The sequence below is a fragment of the Pyrgilauda ruficollis genome, unplaced genomic scaffold, assembly GCF_017590135.1.
Source record: "Pyrgilauda ruficollis isolate IOZ18807 unplaced genomic scaffold, ASM1759013v1 scaffold47, whole genome shotgun sequence".
Taxonomy (NCBI): domain Eukaryota; kingdom Metazoa; phylum Chordata; class Aves; order Passeriformes; family Passeridae; genus Pyrgilauda; species Pyrgilauda ruficollis.
The window spans coordinates 2,302,049-2,324,450 of record NW_024526266.1 but is presented as its reverse complement, the minus strand read 5'-3'; the positions used below and the strand labels follow the sequence as shown (position 1 = coordinate 2,324,450).

General features: G+C 43.2%; 1 protein-coding gene across 9 annotated transcripts in view; it reads right to left on the bottom strand.

Moving 5' to 3' along the window:
- RASAL2 (RAS protein activator like 2) overlaps positions 1–22,402 on the bottom strand; it is a 163,911-nt gene that overhangs the window by 56,714 nt on the left and 84,795 nt on the right. For 8 of the 9 annotated variants that reach the window (XM_041478873.1, XM_041478874.1, XM_041478876.1 and 5 more), the window contains exon 3: positions 17,132–17,255. In XM_041478873.1, coding sequence (XP_041334807.1) covers positions 17,132–17,255 — 124 coding nt within the window. Of the gene's footprint in view, positions 1–6,628; positions 6,841–17,131; positions 17,256–22,402 lie in introns of those variants that run through there. The other variant, XM_041478882.1, reaches the window with a different exon arrangement.

Here is a 22,402-nt window from a genome sequence, read left to right as displayed (position 1 = left end):
TTTTTATGCTGTGGGACCTACCTACACTGGGAGGTTGTTGAACCAATGCAAATCCAGAAATGGCTCTATTGACCAGAGCAGAAGTATGGAAAATATTAAAATATAGAGAGGTGGGAAGGGTCAGCAATGTAGTAATTAAAAAAAACCCCAAAACAAAAAAACAAACCCAACCAAAAAACCAGTCAAAAAGCAGGGACAAGAAGCAGCTAATACCTGTCTTGAGACTGCTTTCCAAAATTAGCATCAGTACCTATATAGAATAGCAGGTGAGAACATGAGAAAACCTGTTCCAAGTGTTTGGATTTATCTCCCTCACCCCTGAGTTCTAAAAGCAGATGAGCTCTCAAGCCTGGAAATTAAACCTTCTGCTTTGGAGAATCTTATAAAAACCAACCATTTTAAACTTGTGTATATTCCTCCCTGGTAATTCCTGCATTACAGCCATTGACTGAACTCTGCAGTTGTCACAAATGTCACTCTCCTGAAGTTAGGAGTCTGAAACCTGTGAAGCTAAGCAGCTTTGCCATCCTGTGGATTTAAAAATTAGCTTTCTTGATCAGTTAAACTACCCAGAAACATGAGTCTCAGAGTTTTCTACAGGAATTTTTAGTAAATGAGAATTCATAATATATGCAAATAATAGAGCAAAGATGCCTTGTGATGCAGATGCTTTGTAAGCACATGGTGAGTGCGGTATTATAAATCCTAATGTATTAATGTTCTCTGCATGAGGCATTTTCAAGGGGAGGAAAAATGGGTCTTACATGCACTAGGGACAGGTGCTGACAGACTGATTGATGGATATTGCTTCAGGCAGGAGATGATGTCCTCACAGCAATAAACGTTAGATATTGTACACCCAAGTCATTCTTAATAAAATATCTTACAGATAATTTAGGAGGGAACAAGAAACAATCAATGTTTGTTTCTCCAACCCCTGGAACAATGTCATGTGTCAGGCAAAACTACTCACCCTCATACCTGCCCATCAGGAAATATCAGGAGCTATCTGAGGCACTCTGCCCCAGAAAAATGCAAAGCAGTACTAACTTCCCAATCCTATTTTCAATGCCACAGCATTGAACGAGCAGCTGGCTTGAAAATAAGTTTCCCAGACACCTAAAAATGTCAATTCTATATGCACAATGCTCTGTTTCCTTTATTAAATCATTTTAAGTGCCTATCTATAATGAAAGTAATTTTGCTTTGAGGAGCAGCATTACAATATAACAGCCTCCTAACCAAGCTGTGATCTAGTTCAAGAGGATCCCAGTGGACAAGGCTGAGTAACTCAATCTGTATTAGGAAATCATGACGGGAGTATTCACAGTTATTTTGGAACATGGGTAACTTTTTTGGCTTAAGCTACCTAAGCAAAAGCAGTGTGTAGTGCTGTGACAGGATCCTATGAACAAGCTACGAGCAGAATAATTCTGCTGCAGTGTAAATCAATAGCACATTTATGTCAGACATGAGAAGATGTGGACAGCCCCATTGGAGCATGGCAAAGCACACAGAAAACCCTTTTTAATCAGAAAAAAAAATAAAAATGGATGTACACTCAAGTCTCTCTTCAAGCCAGTTCATTTATTGTGGAAAGTGAAACCCTGCTGATGAAGTGCCAGCCCACACATACACATTACAGTCTAGTGTTTTACCCTTTCAGATTGCTTAATGAAGTGATTTTAGCACAGTCACTGATCTCTACACTTACTCTCAACAGCTCTTACCCAGCTGCAGATGACAACCTCTGCACACTGATGTAATACTGTCACTTAGCTGGGTAATGGTTCTCCTCCCTTCCAGAGTGAGCACCACTAGCCCTCCCAGCCCAGCTGAGATCAGAGACCTCAACCAGTGGTTACTCAGGAGGGGGGCAGACAAAAGAATTTCCTAAATAACAATTTCTGGAGTACAGAGGAATCCAGGGGCAGTGAAAGCTGTGCCTGCTGACAGCCTGGAAAGATAAATAGGGACAGAAAGGCTCAAAATGAAGGTGAGAAAAACAACAAACCTTGAACTTCTGTAGTATATAACAACAGAGGTAATTCAGCTGGGCAGAACTGTTGGATTCTCAGAACTTCACTGATGAACAACCACAGGATATTTTTTCGCACTTCCACACCGACTTAATTACATTTTTGTATTCAATCCAACTTCCTTGGTATCCTCAAAATAGCCAAGGGATTCAGCTAAGTTACACTTCTAGCAGGATGGCAAGTTTCTAAGTACCTATTAATGACCACTCCAAAAATATTAAGCTAATTTAATTCCAAATTATGGCCAAGATGTTATTTACAGAGCCATCCACTCTGGAGTGCCTTTCCAGACTGTGAACCATATGCCTCATGTCAACAGACATGTTGTATTAAAGTATGACTACACCCAGCTATAGGGTTAACGAGCAGAATGTAAAGGGTGCTTCATTTCTGATGCTGGCATTCACAAGATGCCATTTTTCCCAGGAGTTTTTCTTGCTCACCTTGCAGGCCACATAGTTTGCACAGTTCATGTCTTCACAAGTGCTGTATTTTGTGAAAATAATTGATTAAGGCAGTTTTGTTGGCATGCTTCCACCATTCATGTTGGTCTCTACTATTATTTCCTGACCTACTGTTTTTCCTTGGGCATACAAGGCTCAACCAGAGCTGGGAAACACCCAGGAATGATTTTTCTTATTTAGACTCATTTGGATGACATCTCCAACAAGCAAACAAATGAAAGAACAAGTTAGTGAGGGCTGGGGTTTGGGTGGTGGTTGGTTTGGGGTCTTTTGTCATTCTATGACTCCACAGAACCAGAATTTTGAGAAAAACCGTTCACATGGCAGAGAACTAAATGTGAGAGAGAAATAAGTATCTTATCATTCAGTCTGCACCATTCTGGTTCCATCAGAATGCCTGACACCCACACGGATGGCTTCCAAGTGTTGTGGGATGCCATTCACCATGATCATTGTGATGATCTACTGACCATGACACTTAAGCTCCTGGCCAGATCACACAGGAACTGCCCAATCAACTTAAGCATTATTTACCCTCTTCCTCCTGTGTTTGGCTCCAGGTAACAGCCTTACATAGCACTCCCACAACGAGTCCAACTTGTTGCTTTCAGCACAACCTAAATACCAGCGATTCCTGCAGAGCAGGGTTGAGGGTGCCGTGCCAGCAGGGAGCTTTACTCCACCCTGAGGTCACTGCTTGCTCCCTTTATGCATCAAGAAACCACAGCTTTGCCAACACCATCAGGTGGGAGCTGAACTCTCCATGACTGGAACAGACTGGAAAAAAAAAGTTACCAGCCCTTCTAACACCACATAAGGAGACAGAAAACCACCACCAGAAAGCTCTCAGTGTGCAGTGGCCTGGCACTTACCAGGTAGGCAGCAGAAAAGCAGGAGCATTCCAGAGAACCGGTGGCTGTGACCAGCAATATGATTCCCTACCCCTGCCCATGAATCATGTGCTCTCCCTCCCTCTCACCACTCAGTTCCACCTGTGTTTATAGGCAGACGATGCTAATCTCTGCATGAGCACCAAAATACAGCAATTGCCAAAGCCCAAGGTCCTGCCAAACTCCGGAGATTGGTGCAAGAAAGGCAGCATATGGAGGGGATTTTTATTCTGTTCCCAAATTAGGGACTACATTTGGTGGTGAAGCAAGGAAGCACAGCAAGGGAAGAGACTGCATGTTGAAGGAATTTTTACAAGGACATACCAAGTCCTCCATCTTGTGGACATGACCTTAATTTCTGACTGATGCAATATCTCAGAGCTTCCTCCTGGACACTCTGTATGGAGAAAATACAGCTGACATTTTGGAGTGACCTTGGGACATACTAGGCCATGGCTTTAAGAGCATGAATGCTGTGACAGCTGGCATTAGAATTATGCTTTATTTTGTATAGTTGGCATTTTTCTGTAGCCATTACCCCTGGAACCAAACAGATGTGGAGACAAATACAACATCTAATCTAGAAAAAGGACCTGTCTGTCACAGTTTCAGTGAGACTGGGCTTGGAAATCTGACTGAAGCATACTCCAAAACAAATCAAAACAATTAGGAAAATGGATAAATAAATAGAAAAAAATAGTTTCAATCCTCTCTTTTTAAGCCAAACATTGATTTTTCAATGCTTGTGCGTTGGTGCCATTTTTGAAATTTGCCCAGAGACTTGACTCTAAGGAAACATATTGGCAGAGCTGTTTCACTTCTCTGGCAGGTGTTCACATCACACCATTGCCCTCCTAAAGTCCCTGCTCAGCACACTGCAGGTGCAGGAGAAGAAAAATGCAATATCACACGTAACCACAGCAGACCCACAGCCCAAGGATCAGCACTGTTCTCCTAGGCAAGAATGCATCAGGAACAATTTCTTCACTGAAACAGTGGTCAAGCACTGGAACAGGCTGCCCAGAGAAGTGGTGGAGTCACCTGAGGTGTTAAACAAATGTGTTTAGAGTGGCAGCCTCGGAGGTGCCAGGTTAACGGTTGGAGCTGATGATCTTGGAGATCATTTCCAACCTTAATGATTCCATGGTTCCACACAAACTCACCACAGCCATTTGTAGCTGCCACCACCTGCTCAAGAGAAGCAGCCATTCCTCTGTAACCCAATTTTTGCAGTCATGTGTACCATGACAATTTCACCATCATGTCCATTAAATCCATTTCCCATTAAATACACACTCCTAGCCTGTAGACAATTTCACACGTGGAGGTGATAGAGCTGAATCCATAAGCTCTGCCTGTAGTTACATAATTTACTTGCTGACTTCCCGGGCAGATTTCCCTCTCCCTTACCAGAAGCAGTCACCCATAGCTAAAGAAAATTAAATGGAAGGGGATCATTAGGTCTCCCTTCTGCCACTGGCCCAGTTTCAAATCCCACCATTATTAGCCCTCCTAAAAAACATTTGTGCTGTCTGATGCCAATTAGCCAAGAAATCTAGATAAAAGGAAGCTCTCCCTTTGTGGAGAATTAAAGCTTGGACAAGGTACATACCTCTACAGGCTGGAGAACGAATCTGTCTCTTGATGCCAACGAGCCATTTACAAATGCCATCACACCCTGTAATTTGCTGCATCCCCAAATTCTTTGACTTCCAATATTACATGTTACACTAACTCCCAGATATCAGAAAATGGCAAGGTTAAGGCTTAGTGTACCAGAATGTCCCTTCCTCCTGCTCATGCACAAATGAAGCTGATTTATTCCCATGAGCTTTAAAGAGCCATGACAGATCTTTCTGACACAAGTCACCTCAAGTATTCATTGCAATTACACTTTTTTTCCCTCCCTGGAGATTTTAAAGAGAGAGAGAGTGAGAGTACCCACTGAGTATCAGATGAAGCTGGGCAACAACATGAAGAATTTGCAGGAATGTGTAAGTTGCTACTCACATCTGCCTTCCACAGCTCCCTGGTATTGTACTCTTAATTCTCTACCCTATTAACATGTTAATCATATGGAAGAGCCCCAAAAAGAGACAGGAAATTCTAAAGGCAACCTCGTGGTAACTACCCCAAAAATCACCTAAATGAAATTTGGAAGGAATAGGCATTGTGGTGCCTTGAACTTTTCTGAGCAGTTTGCCAAAAGTTTGCTTGTTTTTCAAAGAAATGCGTGTTTGTCTGAAAAAAGCTGAGGCAGAAGGTTTTCATTTTCTGATCATGTAATTCAAAAGCAGTTGCAGAACAAGCCCATTGGTTCAGGCTAACAAAAACAGTCTCTACAAGTTCGTAAATTAGTATTCACCCTGTCTACGGATGAGGAGGAAAATGACTAAGGAGGACGTCCTAATCAGCACCTATGAAAGGAGGTTTCCAAAGTAGAAAACATTTGACTCAGGAGATTCCATTCCCCGGTTCCTTAGACAACATTTATTGGTTTGGTACCTACTGGAAACTGTTCAACCATATCAAAAGGCAGGAAACTTAAATGCTTTCCAGCTTGCTATCACTTAATACATTTTAGGACAATAGCTGCTGGAAAAGCGAGTGGCATTGCTAAGGCAATGTCCTTTATATTGAAAGGAAACCAAATCTTGTTTTTTATGTACAACCTGTAGGATTCCCTGAACTGCTTTGATTTACCATCACTTTCTGGGGGACGGGAAGCAAGGTTGGCAACATGCTGGAAACATCACATAATGCCAGCCACAAGTAAACACTGACAAATATTCCCACAGGGTGCCCTTGAATGATGATGTCTGGCCTTACCTAGAAATCCAATGTCATTTAAAAATGTACTGACTTAGGTAAGGGCTTTCAGTACGAGGGAAAAAAATAAACCTCACGATTTTAGTGGCAATAAAAGAGATTTTAAGCTGTTTACAAAAACCTGCATTTCACCTTTACACCTACATGTTGTTCTAATACTAACACTTAATTGAGCAGAAAAGTACCAATGCAAACATCTCTTTAAAGACCTTTGCATAAAGCTGAAACAACGAATAAGAGTTGATACACGCGCGCAAGTTTCGAGTCGCTTTGAGCCAAGTCATTTTAAACCTCCAGCAGAACACCTCTGTGCCTCCCAGCCAACCCCGCCCCGCTGGAATCACGGCAGGAATCACGGCAGGAATCACCGCAGCGATCCGGCCGTGTCCGGAGGGATCTGTCTCACCTGTGCCCTGCATTCTGTGCGAATCCTATCAGCTCCACCATGGTCCTGCCAGGATGCCGAGCGGGGGCAGCGGAGCCGCCTCCTCTCCGCGGAGCGGCCGGGGGGCGCAGCGCCGGCCGCGCTATTCGGCCGCCCGGCTGCGGCTGGGCGAGAGCCGCCCCCCGAGAGCCGCCCGCCCGGCCAGCGCCACGGCTGCTCCGCAGAAACAGCGGCACGGCCCCGCCGCCACCGGCACACCGGCCATTCTCCTGTCCCAAGGGAGCCGAGAGGCAGCGCGAGCTCTCGGGGTGGGGTGGGAGGGGTGTGGGCAGGAGGAGACGCTCCTGTGAAAACGCGGCTGATGCTGGGAAAACTCAGGGATCTCCAGCAGCTGACTCCGAGGCTAAAATCGGCTACAGGGAAACTTAAGAGGGTGATATCACTGCAGAGGCTGCCCAGAGTGCAAGGAGCCGATTGACATGAAAACAGCTCAAGAGCTGGACCAGGAAATATATCTGAATCTGTTTGAAAAACTGCACTTCCTCTGAAGATGTTTCCCCACTTCAAATACTTCTACAGTTTAGGAAATACACAGCACCAAAAAAGCCCCAAGAGTCACTTAAGCAAACAATGAACTTCCCTCCCCCCTCTTTGTTTTCTGCACTGCCTTTTATTTTTGTCTTTAAATTCAAAGATTTGTGGCTTTGGGAGTGAAATGGTGAAGTCTGATACCAATTGCCTTTTCCTGAGCTCTATTTTTTTTTTATTATTATTTATTTTAGAAGTGCTGAGAGCTGAACTTCCAGGCATAGCATTTTTATTTATTTACAGCTCTTTAAGGCACAGAAGCCAAACCCCACAGAGTTTGGTTGCTGCTGCCACCATACCGTCCCCTTTACACCTTGTGACACTCCGACAAAAGAGTGTCATGTTTAAAAGCCCATTTTTACAGTCTGCCCTCCAGCAGGTCCCACCTGCCAGCCAGGGGCACCAGAGCACACACACACACACACACAGAGGAAAAATGTGAAGTTGCTCAGCCTGTTGCTAAACAAGCTAAAATTGCTCACCAGGAACTGAGGGGCTGCCTTTTGCTGTTGTCAAGAGCAAGTGTTCAGTTTATTTTTAATTTTCTTCAAATTTTTCCTAATTTTTCTCTAATTTTGCCATTTGACTGCAATACCTCTGATTCACCCCATTTTTTTCCACCACCTTTTTTCTTGCAGGGTTACTTCTGCACATTGTCTCAGGTAACAATTTCCCACACCCTCAGTGTCTTTCCTGGAAGAAACAGCTTTGGTCACCCTGTCTCCTGCCAAGGCTCAGGTGGAAAATCTGTGAAAAAAGCAAGCCTAGCCCTTGGGAAAGAAACTTACTGAATGTGTGCTTAAACAATACTGACTGCAAAATAAATAATAAAAAAAAAATTGTTACTGTTCCCAGGGATCTTGCACCAAGAGTAGCACTGGAACAGAAGCTCCAAAAAAATGCATTCTCCCCCAAAAATCTGTCACTAACAGCAGAGCAATGTAATATACAGTCCCTCCAAAGGACAAATTGGTCTGACCTGCTGCTTGGAAATATCTAATTACTGGAAGCAGTAGGGAAAACTTGGGATCACAGTGGAGCCAGAATTTGTAGAAGAGCAGCAGCAGCTCACGAGGGCCCACTATGTTCTCTCTCCAAGGCAGAGAGCCAGGAATGCTGGGGTAATTACATTGCAGAGCTGGGCACCACAGAAAAGCATCTCTCCTCTCCGGAGGGTGGAGCAACAGCACACAGTGCATGTGCACCACAGGGCACGAGAGGAAAGATGGAAAAATTAAGGACTGGGAAATGGAAGTTAGCCTGTACATCTCTTCAAAAGGGTTCTTGTGCTTTTATGGGAAAATCATGGCTTCTTGCTTTTTATTATTATTATTACTATTATTATCATAATTATCATTATATTTATTTTTAAATTTTTATATTTATTATTTGGTTTCTTTTTCCATCATTTAGGAATCCTCTGTTTTAAAATCAGGTTCTAACAGAAGGGTTAAAATTTCAGATTCATCTCTGAAATACAGCCATAATCTGCCTATTTCTCCTAAAGAAGCCATTTTTAGTGATGCAGGAAGGTTCCATCCTGGTAGCTATTTTTGTCAATCCTACAACTTGCTGTACGGGCCTCAAAAAAAAGATTTCTGAAATGCTGAAGAATCTGTCTGACTCAAGCAAAGACATCTGCTGAATACTTAGGTAGAAAGAGTGAATGGGGCAATTAAAAAACAAATAAATTAGGGGTGGGAAAGGCAGATTATACAAGTACTTGGAATTATTCTAGAAATCTACCCAGATTCAGAAATTCAAAATGCAATTTGTAAAGTCTAGGGATAAAAGTTGTTTCCAAAAGACTGTGACATTGAATAAAAATTTTTGGAAACCCCTGATAATATTACAATACTTCTGTACAATTATCAGGACTTTTATGCTACTGCTTTAGCTTGCCCATGGCACAGAACAGTGGGAAAAGACCAGTGGTGAGGAGGAACAAGTGGGATGACTGGAGTTTTCAGTGGTCAGACCCTCACCTAAACTGCATCCAGCTCATTGAAACGAGCTGCAGTTTCAACTGAGACAAAAAAAAAGAAAGCAGAAAAACCCTTCAGTTCTTTACTGGGTGATGCACAAGACCAAGCAGCCTCAAACATCAAGAATTATTAGTCTGTAGCCAAAAGCACTCCTGGACACCAATTGTATCTTAATGGGCACTAATCACTGCTAGAATGTATAGTCCCCTCCAGCTCCAAGGCTGCTTTTGGGACTCCAGGATCAGCTTGCAGCACAGAGGTGCCTGCTGGAAGAGCTCTTGATTAACTCCAGTGGAGTTCAATAGCCCAATTTCCTCTTGGAGGACTTCAATTTTCCTCTGTGGCTTTATTATTTTTCCTTTAAGTAAATTATCTCTCTCTGCTGAGCTGCTCAAACGTTTTTGTCCTTTTTGCAGATAAAAATCACAGTTCTAATCCTTTCCTCCCCTTGTGCCATTAAGAGGGATCACTGACAAAGGGTGGCAGGTTAATAAAATCCCAAGTACTCGCTTGGGCCGTGGCTCCAGTCCTGCTGTGAGAGCACTGGCTCCATCAAAGGCAACACAGAGAGCAGCTCTGTATTACACCCAAGCTCCTCTAACTCCAGGCTGCTGCTGGGGGTAATTTGGAACATCTCCCAGGTCAGGCTCAAAGCCAGCCCATCACCACAACAAGGATGTGAGCAAGACTTCACTGCATGGAGCCGAATCGATTCCCCTGGAAGCAACAGAAGCAGCACCAAGGAGGGTGGGAGAGCAGGGAGACAGGAATGTGCACATGCCTGCACAGCAGAGACAGCTTTGTACACTGAATTTCCAACTAGATGCATCTCATAAATACCTGCATTTTTGAGAATCAACTTATACTAAAGCAATAAATTGATCAACAGCTAATTCTGTAAACTAATACCCAGCTCTGAATCAGATCAGTACATTTAAGTTTAGCCCAACAGTTCAAACTAACTCTAGACAAGACAAGGAAATTCGGGCAGTAGAAAGGAAGGCTAATTTTCCATTAAGTGTTAAGCCAGTTGTTATTGATGGAAAAAAGGTAAGTGTACATGGCTGGGTGACGTGTTATTACTTTTTGCCACAAGATAAACAACTAGAAAAGAGAAGCTACAAAACTGAACAATCCACAGTGAGTTCATGTATGATTTAAGGTAGATTTCTCTAAAGAATTTCATAATATTTTTTTATTGCTGTTCTTGAGAAAACAAAGTAAAATCATAGGGTGCTTCATAGCAAACCAAGGTTTGGTTAGAACACAGGCAACAAGTCTACCCCAGATGGCCCAAGAGCCACCAGTTCTGAGAAATTACTACATTGCACAACATGCTCTCCTTACAGAGTTGCTCTTCATGCTCTCAACATAAAATTTAAAAATTATTGAAGTGATTTTTTTGTGTGTGCTCTGGAGGCAGTGGGCAGGGATGTAATATACATTTCCAAGGGAAAAAAAAAAAAAAGCCCTAATGGATTATGTGTCAATATTAGAAAGCTGAGATTATGTGTTCTTACCCTTTATCTCTGCCCTAAAAAGGTTTAAGATCTAAACAGATAAAAATTTGCTTCATGATGAAACTCAGCTTTCAGCACAGATAATCTATGTGCAGGGGAATAAAGTTTCAGCAGCATTCAGAACAAACCAAAATCCTTTGGCTTCGCTTGCGGTATAGAAGAAGAAAGATAGCAGCTTGGCAATTTTCTGTATACAAATAACTCCAATTGCCCAGGGGAATGTCACTGAGATCCAGGCATCCTGTTTGTTACATCCAGCCTCCCTGGAGTCAGCTTTAATTTCAAGCAGAGTTGCCTAAACTCTTCATCCTTCCAAGGCAGGCAAATTGCACTGTACATTGTCCAAATTTCAGATCACTTCAGGGCTTTTCCCAATGTTTCCTATACTCTTTTGTGGATGCCAAAAGATAGCAGGGCACTTTTCACACAGTAGATGTTTCCCTCTGTAGCCTCTAAAGACGTCCAAGATGTCCTGGATTTCACAGGAGGTTTTTTAAAAGGCAACTCATGGTATGTATGCATTTGCATTTTGGGATAGACCATGATGGGTAAACAATACCATCTAAAGACTTAAAAGTTTTAGAATTTCAATTGATTTTGGCATAATTACACTCCCTACTCCTCATACCCAAGTCACAGCACTAAGAGATCATGACCCAAGGCAGCAGACAGTGAAGCAAGCGAAGGTTGTGGTTGTCAGCAAAGCCTTGTTTGTGTAATTACATGAGCCAAAGGCTTCAGATCCCAGCTTGCTAAAGGCTCCCACACATGGGTTCTGGCAATTCTGGCAGGTCTGGACTGAAGGGAAGCAGAGAATGGAAGCAGAAAATGCATGGGACCACCTGCAGCCTGTGGAAACAGAGCGTGGTGTCACATCCCCCAGGGTGCAGAGCCCTGCTCCCTGTCCCAGCCTTGCAGCTGCTGGGGACACTGCAATTGAGCTTTGTGGTACAAAGCACAGGTCAAAAAGAAAAAGAAGAATCCCCAGCCACTCACAGAGGCTTGCTAAATTACATGATAAAGAGAACTGGCAGCAAGGCATCTGATTCTCCTGGGTCTGCAGAGAGGAGGATGGGAATCTCTCGCAGGTACACACAAACAGGCTCGTGCAAGCCCAGGTTGGGCAAACCCAGAGAGCTCCAAACATGTCAAGTCAGCACGTCTGAATCCATCTTTCTGCCAGAGATACTGCCAAACACACCCCTCAGTCTGAGGGCTAAACCCAAGCCCTGTTTTGTCTCCCTGCCACACACAACAGTTGACAGTAGATGGGTATTTTGCACATGGCAGCAGGGCAAAAAAGCAGAGAGGGCTACTGGGAAAATTACTGCACCAAGGCACATCATAAATCCCTACAGATGAGACACAGGGAGCTGTGAAGTGCATTTTTTTATCCCTACTTTCTAACAGTTAGGGTTAACCAACAGATATTCTTTGTAGGTCAGGCTGAATGGTGGAAGGTGAAGGACAGCCCTCTTTTTGGCACACACTTTTCTTAGAAGTTACAGGACTTCCATGATCTCAAATTCCTGCATATCTCCTAAATAAATCTTTGCTGAACATAAAAACCTCTACTGAGTGTAGAAACTGGTGCATTGCAGATTCTCCCATTGAGCAGGTCACAAACAATTCTTTTTGTTCCAAAACAAACTGTCTCCCTCTCCCCACCTCTAAAACTAGTAACCCTTTCCAGGTATTTATCTTAGCTGCTACTGCACAAGGATCTTAATTATGTGGTGAGCACAGAGTAAATCTATTTTTTCTTTCATCACCAATACTCATTCCAGCTGGAATATACAGAAAGCAAAGCTCAGCTTTGATAGTTTTAGTTGTAAACAACTTTGTCTTAGAAAAAGAAGTTATTAAAATCACCCCAGGAATCTTTTTAGCTCTTGTCTGCTCTCTCCTGCCAGGTTTTTACCTGAAGGAAGAGCATGGGCTGGGTATTGGAGAAATCCTCCCCAGGCAGGAGGGCTCAGCAGAGACTTGCACTAACTGTTCTAAGAGGCACACAGCATGCAGCAGAGACACCAGATGCTGCTTAACTCATCTTCTGTTGCTCACTCCAATTCCAAAGCCTCTGGATTTTTAGAAGAGTACAGAGGCAGGATTTCTGCCCAGCTAACTGCTCTCCTGGTAGCAATGCAATTTAGTCTGGCATCAAAACAGATCTGAGCTTCATTCTCAATGCTAGTGACTCAGGGTGAAGACAAAACTAAAATTTGCAAGGGGCATCTTCACCTCTGACCTCCTTTCAGCAACCTTTTTTCAAGAGATGCATATTCAGACTGAAAAAAAGTAGGGTTAACTTGTTTCAACAAGTGAAACAGTCTTTTTTTTTTTCTTCTTGGATGATTTCACCTCCAAATACAAAAAGAAGATTTATTTGCATCAGTACTAGCCCTTCCAAGCATCAGAGAATCTCAAAAACTCTCACTGATGATGCTCTTTTCTAATACTTGAAAATTTAAAAAAAACAACAGCAACAAAACCAGACCCCAAAGCTTTTCCTCACTTTCAATTCCTCCTGATATTTTCACATATGCAGGCAAAAAAGAAAAATAAAATCTCTTATTAATGCCACAAAGCTGCTAGAATCCAAACTTCTGCTGCGTAGTCTGCTTAACAACCCTCATTTAGAGTGAGCAGGTGGCAAGAAGGAAGCAGAGCAAGAGAGAAGACAATTATTTTGGGAAAGGAAGTGGTAACTGCTACTAGCCTGTCAAACAGCATGAATGGTGGAAATCTGAATCATGCTTTTACTGAATGAATGGGCTAATTCCAACACACTATTATAAACAACGATCCTTTAAAAGGATGTAATCTCCCTAACAGGAAAAAATACACCTGTTAGAAAAAAGAGCAGGATCTGAAGCAGAAATGGAGGCAAAACAGAGATGGGGCAGCTTGAGTTCCTCTTCCTGTGACATTTAGGTGCTGGTCCCCAGGACCTGCATCACACTTTATAACAGAATTACCCCACTGCAAATAACACTTGAAAGAAGGTTAGAGGCTGTCAAACTGGAGTTAGGGAGAAATTACAGCTACATTTTTAGCTTTCTTCAATGGAGGCTCCTCTGAGTAAGTGCTGCCAAGATGAAATCCTAGCAAGCAAATGACATATTTAGAGTGTGCCTGTTCACTCACAGAGGTATCACTACAATGATAGGGATTATGCACCAAGGAAATTTTATGGCATATATTTAACGGATGGCTTGCTGACGCAACTTAGTGTACAGTGTATCTTCCAGACAGGAATTAAAAATCTCAGCATCAGCAACCTATCCCCTGCCTGCAAGCAGAGGGCAAGCTGCTAAGGTAGCAGCAGATGCTGAGTGTCTCTGGAGTTAGAATTTTTAAATGATCTTATTAGTTTTCAGTGTTTAAACAAGTCACTTTCTATCTTGTGCTTTTTTTTCTGTGCTGCCCCTCCGGCCCTCATTTGAGGGTGACCACAGTGGTTTCTGCCTGCTCAGAAGGGATGGCTCAGCTGCTCCTCTGGCAGCTGCTGAACCATCACAAATTACAGCTTGCTGTACTGAAGTATGTGGAAATTGGTGTCTATCTTAGTACAAGGGACTGCAACCGCAGTGGTGCAGCAGCTGCCTCCCAAACAGCTGAGCCAAGCCTGCAGCAAGGGGGAAAATGAAAGAGACGGCGAGAATGACTTCAGCAGCCCTTGGGTGAAGCACACTTGACTTAGTGCTGAACTTTGGGGAGTTACACATCTCTTGCTTCCATTTCTCAGATGTAACGTGGGTAGTTTCTCTCCCACACACTTCCTAGGAATGGTGCTACACGGATGTGTGCATAATTCTGTAAAGAATGCCACAGAAATCTGCAGAATGGGTGCTACTGCTGATTATGCAAAGCCCCTGAATAACACACACTGTTCTATTTGCTCTAGTCACAAAAAGATTCTCATACAAGTTATATGTTACTCATACAAGTTACTTTACTGCTACCAATGAAAAAGAGCCCCATCACCTTATCCCTCCTCTTTGATTTTTAATAAATAAATCTATTTAGGAAATCACAAGAGAGGTATGGCAACCTTACTTAGGGAAACGAGCAAATGCCTTCACCTCTGCACTAGAGCCAATCCTAAGGAGCTCTTCTGCAAGGAGTAATTTCAGATATCACTGTCAGATGCATGGCCTGCAGTTACCATGTTATCCACATGATTCCCTGGGACAAGCTTGATATTCTTATCAGCTCTGCATAGCAATTTCTTTACCAGATTCTGTAGCTGCCTCTGCTGTGCCTTTCAGCTTTTGGTGTCCATTCCAAAGCTATTTTAGTGCAGTTGTTATCTGTACTGCTTGTGATACGTCCTGGCTGCTACCATCTGCTTCTTTCTCTGTATAAAGATGTGCAATGGTTCCCTTCACTAATGTGTCCTCTGGCTCAGCATCTTGACATAAAGCTATTCCCACTGCTTGCTATCAACCCACTTTTTTCATTAGCAGGAATTCTGTAATCATGACAAGAGACATTTTTAACCAGGATGCGAGAACAAAGGAACTACCTAGGGCACTGCAATCTGAAATTATATATGACCTTCCCTCCACTCTCTTCCATACTCACAGAAAGGGCATTGCTCAATTTTCCCCTTCCACTGCATGCCCAGTTCCTTTACCCACACATTCTGTGACATCTGTATTCACTACAGTTGTAGCTCTCACATGGAGAGGACCATGTAGATATCTTGTACTTTTAATATATTCTTGTCAGGCATATATCAAATAACACACTACAAGATGCCACTTGCATCTAAAACTGAAGCAAGATACACAGCAAGGCAGATAACAAATAGCAGAGTCATCCATTCTCTATGGCCTTCAAGAAAAATCAAGAATGTTACACGGCTCCATATAAAAACATAACACTGGGATTTCCAGCTATTGAGATGCTCAGAGAAGTCTAGAAAATCCACTCATTTTTGCACATGGCATAGCAGAAGAAGGTATTTAAATCTTAGATTTTTAAAGGTCTTTCTAGCTTGTGAAGCTATAAATAATATTCACTGCCTAGTGCAGACTGGCTGCAATGCAATTCTTTATACACCTCACTAGCCATATACTTGGAGTAAGTATTTTGCTTACAGCACTATGTAAAGATGATTAATACCAGGTTTAGTTTCAAACAAGAATGAACATTTATACATAGGGCAAAACAAAATGATCATTTAGAGGTGCATTTGAAACTCCACAAACAAATCAAATCAGGGCTCTTTTCATGTCACTCATCTCAAAGTATTTTGCAGTTTTCCCTCCTAAATCCCCAACTTTGTCCTGTTTATTTTCACACTTTCAATCTGTAATCTAGGAAATAAAAAAAAGAACCTTATCTGCCTTCCTCAAATGAGGAAGAGTTAAATAGTGTTACTGACAAGTACAAATAAATAAGCAATACAGTTGCAAAGTGATAATTAACTGTCTACAAAGGTGGGATATTCCTTACTTATGTGTGATATACTTGCAAAATAAAATACTTAGTAAAAAAAAAAAGCTCTGAAATGCAAAATACCTTATCTGCTCTTTACCTTGGATAGCAGCTATCAAGGCTGCTTTACTATATACAGATGCATATTTATTCCTCATAGCTCACTCTCCCAGGAGTGACATTTTTCATGGCTGAACCAGGGAAGAACTGCTCCTAAGTCTCACCAGCCTATGTGAAGGGAAGCTTCTCACATAGGCTGGGCAGAGAAAGAAGAGCTCATTTGAAGTGTGTGGTTGCTGCCTCTTCCTTCTTTTCTGGGAAGAGCTGGAATGGTGCTCTTTATGCAGCCACAGGTGGGGTGGAAACAGGGGGAACGGGGCCAAACCTGGACTTGAGGAACCACTGCAAATTTGTCTGTCATTTTTAATACCTATCTCTTTTTTTTTTTTTTTTTTGCCTAAATTTCAACATGTATAATTATAGCAAACAGCAGGCAGATGGCTGTTTCTTTTAGGAACGGCACCCTGAACAAGCATGAGGTAAGCTAGAGAAAAACCTGTTATTCGGTGCTTGTTGTGAAAATACGAAGCCAAGGAAATTCCAGAGGTGAGGTAAAACATAACCAGCTAACAGTTCTAAAGCAGCAGAAACCACTTCGAGCCACCCCCAAGAGCTGCATTCCCACTGACCCGCATCCAGCAGCTCTCACCTTTCAATCCCAGAGCTGCCTGGTGAGTTTAAAAACACAGCCACAAAGCTCCCCATGTGCCAGCATCCCAGATATGTCCCTGATATCTGGATAAATCCTGGTGTTTGGCAGTCGCTTTGCTGGAGGCATTTACACACAACACCTGGGCTCTGCGACCTCCACATCCCGCAGCGGTACCGCCCTAGCCGGGCTGCTCCGGCAGGGCTCTGCCCTCTGGGAGCTCGCAGCTCAACTAACGTATTTATTTATTTCTTTCTCGTGTCCAAGGCTCTCTTACCTAGTTGGGCGGCCCCCTCTGCCGGGTACTCGGGGAACTGGCCCTCGGAGGGCACGCTGACCGTGCGGCGCAGGCAGCGCCCGCGGGAGGCATCGTGCGGCTCCTGGATCCCTTCTGTAGGCACCTGCAGGGAAACCATGCCAACAGCCGTTAACTCGGCACCAGGCCGCACTGGTAATGTGCCATCTTGATAGGGCACTTCATTTCCTCCTCAGCTGCTAATAGCTCTCGGGCATTAGTGTGGCATTTGTAGCCTGAACACAAAATTCCAGAGCTCCCCAGGAAAGCGAGGTGGCGGTGAAGAGCACACTTAGCCACGACGGCCACGAGCAGGTGCCAGCACCCCTGACCCCCGACTACCAAAGCACTCCTGCCTTTCCAAACTGCTTCCCCAGTGCCAGACCACGGCTGCTTCCACGCTGGCAAAGTCTGGCAGAGGCTGCTGCTCAGATGGTTCCAGGAAAAACTTGGAAAAAACAAAACTTGCGACAGCTACCTGGTGCACAGAGGCGCTGTACAAGTACTCCCAGGCTGCAGAGAGCCTCCTCCAAACAGCACCGAGCAGGACGCTCATGGCCACGGTCAGGCAGGTCCTGCCACGGTCAGGCAGTAACTGAGATCAGTATTGGTGAACCACTGGATCTGTGGTTGCTCCAACCCAGAGAGACATGGCGCCTGCAGCCAGGCAGGCAACTGCACCGCTTGGTACTGGCCACCACACCTCCTCTCGGTGCACACAACACCTTCTGTCTGTTGGTGCCCACCACACCTTCTCTAGGTGCACACAACACCTTCTGTCTGTTGGTGCCCACCACACCTTCTCTAGGCACCCGTTACCATGCCTGGAACCTGTGGCTGGGTGGGGCTCCCCTGAACGTTCCAAAGCTGGAAGGAACCTCAGGGATGGGGGAGGTTCAGCACCAGGGACTGCAAGGCACAGAATATCTCAGCGTACTTTTGATGAGGATTTGGTTCCAACAGTACAACTGCAGTACACGTAGCATGGCAATTTCTTTTCATATGGCTACATAACACACAGCTGGCACCTAAATAAATAGAAGCCCCTGTCCTATTTCCTCTGCTGCTTATCCTTTCATATCTTCCATCAACTCTGAAAAATGAGTATTAATAGCAAACAAAAAGCCATCATTCATTTGCACTGAAGGTTGTAAAACATCTCAGAGATACTGCATTTTTCAGAAACAGGCTGCACACTACAATGGCTCTCAAAACTAGTTCTGGCATTTCCTGATTTCTAAGCACTTAACATTCTCTTAAAGTCATTTTTAAATGCTATTTATTACCATCCTGATTTATTTGTCTCCTTCAAACAGTGCCCAGTTTTCAAAACAACTTTCCCAAACCCCTGGTGCTTATTCTGATCAGACTATTGTCTTCTCTGGTGATTTTTACAGCTGTATAAGCTCTTGTGCAAAAGCACGTTGGTAAGTTAAACAGAGACTAATTCTGTTAGTTTATACCACATATGTTCAATCAAATTCACATATTAAATTTTCAGTTCTCATCTGGAGGCTCCATTTAGTCTTATTCCCTTCTAAACACTCTCCTGATCCTCTGCCTCTCCTGATTTCCCTCAGAGAATTTTTTGGTGGGATGCTGCGAGATCCAGATCAGCTATTACCAGTCATACCACACACCTGCTTCAGCAGCCCTTAAACCCCTGCCACACTCCTGTCACAGTGAACTCACTGCACCTATGCCCACCTGCTGGCTCCAGACCAACACAGCTACTGCAGCTTTGATTTCCCCACTAAATCAACTCAAAAAGATCCCCTTAAGTCTGACTTTAAAATGCCTTGTTATTTACAGTAAAACTTCTCCAAAACCATAGTCTTGATTTATATTGACAAAAAGAACCAACTCCAAGACTGCAGGACCAGTATTTATTGCTTAGCATGAGACCAGCCTGCTCCAAAAAAAATACAGCTTTGTGAACATGTAAAATGAACTTGGTCAGCAGCTCTGCATCCCTTGGGACTGGGCACATTTTCAACAATTCTATAAAGTGCTCTGCAGTCAGACAATGGATTCATGGATGGGGAGGCACCAAAACACAAGGAACTGCACAAATAAATACCATGTGAAGACCAAGGCAGACATATGCCACCTTTCCAACACTCCTGTAGCCCCAGCCATTCCAGCAGCCAGTTCAGCAAAGGATTGAAGGGAATGACACAGCCTTGCAGAGTCAGGATCTAATGGTGATTCAGTCTTTCAGTTCTTTTTTTTCCCCCCCCATCCAGCTTTATCATCTTCTTTCCCTGTTGAGACTTCACCAACCTGGGAACTCTCTGACCCTGAGCTGACATGCTGAAGCTGCTGGTTCAGGACTGGGTCTGAGCAGTGTTAACTCTGTGATAAAAAGGCACACAGGGACAGTCCAGATGCTGATCATTTTAGCAATCTTAACAATTTTCATCACAGGTTACGTTTCCATGACAGGTTTCACAATTTAATGAGGATAGGTTGAGAGGTGAGACTCTAAATCCTTGAACAGCATCCCAGCTCACCTGCCACTGAACATACTTTTTAAGTATAAAAAGTCTGTGTTGGAGATTTCTAGCAATTTGATAGGGAGGGGATATAGGAGTAAGAACTTTCCAAGCATTTAATGCTTCTTAAGGGCAAACTAAGATCATCATTTTTTAAAAAAAGCAGATGAAAAAAATGTCTTCATTGCAGATAAGATTTTTCCAGATTGGAAAGAGTGGTTCAAGACAAACTTGAGAATTTGCAGACTCTTCTGATCTAACAGTCAGGAAGTCTGGAATCATGTCAAAACCAGTTAAATAATGCATTTTAATTTTTTACCTTCCTTCAGAAAGTTAGAAACTAGCTAAAAATTTGACACGGAAATCCACTTTAAAAATGTTGACAGCAAACATTTCTCAGGGCTTTTGGAAATTAAATTTGCTTGGGAATTAAGGCAAATCTTATGGCTGGGTTCAGCCTTGACAAACTCTTATTTACAGGTGAAACATGTTTGCTGTAAGACCCCCAACATGACAAATTCTTTGAGGAGGGCAGTGAGATGTGGAAGAGCTTCCCCTGGGGCCCCAAGCAGCAGTGTTTGCTCCCTTGGATCACCACTGTCACACCACCACTGGTGTCAGTCACAAGAGATGGAAGAGTGGGAAAAGACCTCCCAGCTGTGCTGCTGCTGGCCTCTGTCACCAGCACCAGTGAGCAGCAGATCTTGTCACAGTGCATGTAAGTCTTTGCTATCCTTTACCCTTGATTAAACCCACCTCTAAATCTAAGAAGAAAGATGAGGTTTGGGTGGAGGGAGGGGAAAAAGAAGAGTCTAACACAGTGAAAAAATGTTGTTAATCTTCATTTCCAAGTGAACACAAGACTAAAACACTCTGCAGGACTGCAGCCAAGTTGCTGACAAAGCCCAACTAAAAAGCAGCCCAGAGCCAGGTGCAGCCATTTGTCACATGCCTCCAAGTGCAAGCGCTGTGCACATGGTTGTCTGTCTGGAACCACTCTTCATGAACACTCAATTCCCCTTCCCTGTTTTAAATGGCTCTGATTTTACAGACATGCCTGCTGTGCCCTCACAGCTCCTCCCACCTGATGGAACAGGTTTCCCAGAGCAGATGAAAATATCTGACAGGGGAAACTCTTCCTTGTAGAAGAAATAACTAATTTGTATAGGCATCAATCTAGGCCTGTTTTCCTTGTCTTGGAAAATGCTGTTAAATATTATCACACTGTGTAATAATTGCACACCTCCTGTCACTCAGGACTCCTTATTTGCTAAGTCGTCTCCCACATTCCTACAGGAATTAATTTTCTTTCTGCTTACTTTTTAGGCACTGAACACTTCCTTTCATTAATAACTTTCATTCTTAAGTCTCACCGATTCTCATTTTATAAAGTTGACAAGGTGTCAAGTAATTAATGTTTTTCTACACTACACAAGGTGATACCATCAGACTATTTTTGTCTAAGTAATTACAGATATTTTTGCATCAAGTTGCACTTCAAAAGGCCTCTGATTTTCAACCTACTTTTGCTCTTGCACAGCACAAAATTTATCTTGCATATACTTAATTCAAACTGCCTTGACAATAAATCCATAGTGGTGGGACACTATGAGAAATGAATTTTCTCTACTACACTGTTTATTTCTGTAGTGTTCCCTTGGTCTTAAAAATCTGCAATTCATAATGCTCTATTTTAGCAGGACTGACTGAAAAAAACCCAAATTTAGCATTATAACTCAAACAGTGGAGAATTCTTCCATTTACCTGCTTTCACTTTGTATATATTTTTCACTTTCTAACTTGGACACACATACTTGCGGAAGGATTTTACGAAGCAGTATAAATACACATTTCTGTTCCCTTCCAGACTCACAAAGGCCAAGCTTCTTGGCTTTCATTCCATGAAGTAACAAAGCAGATGGACAGAGAATAATGAGAGGTTTCAGACTTACACCTTTCAAGTTATGTCAGCCCTGTGATGATGCAAGTGCTCCTGATGCCTTAAGTTTGAGCTTTCATGTTTTCCAGATTCTGTTCTGCATTAGTATGTAACTCTGAACTTCAGATGAAGTGTTGGTAAGTTCTCCTCACAGTTTAATCAGACAGAACAATCCTTTTCCAGCCCCAGAACCAAGGACACTGTTGCAGTTTCAGGCCCAAAAAGTTTAAAGAACAGGGAATGGAGGAGAGCAATCTGGGAGGATGGGACTTCATAACCTGAAGCTGTAATTGGACAATCAACCCCAATATGGAAATGGACCAAAACTTATACAAGTGTGAGAACTCATGACCCAGGGTCCATCTTGGGTGTAGCCACAGCCAGGCTCTTGTACTGCCCAAGGTGTATCCTGTGAAGGCCTTTTTAATAAATACCTAATTTATTCCTTTAACACTGCCTAGCCTCTGCTCTAGGCAGCCTCTCAAGGCATCCAACACTCCCTCCAGGCTGCAAGGGCACTCTGCTCTTGCCATCTCTTCCTTCTCCCCCCACACCCTCTCCCTCACTGGTGGGTATCCTTCTGTCCTGAACATGGTTTCCAAAATCCTCCTCAGCAGCCCAAAGGAATTCTGACCTATTCACTCTATCATTAACGACCGTGTTCAGAGCAGGAATCTCTCCTGCTCCTGTCCCCTATTGCCTGGTTTCAGTCAACAAAACTCTTCCTCCAGCATGACCTGTCCAATAATTTTACTCTGAACATAATCTTCATTTTTTTCTTAAAGTAACCTTCCTCTTCTTTGTTCACCTGGTCTTTCC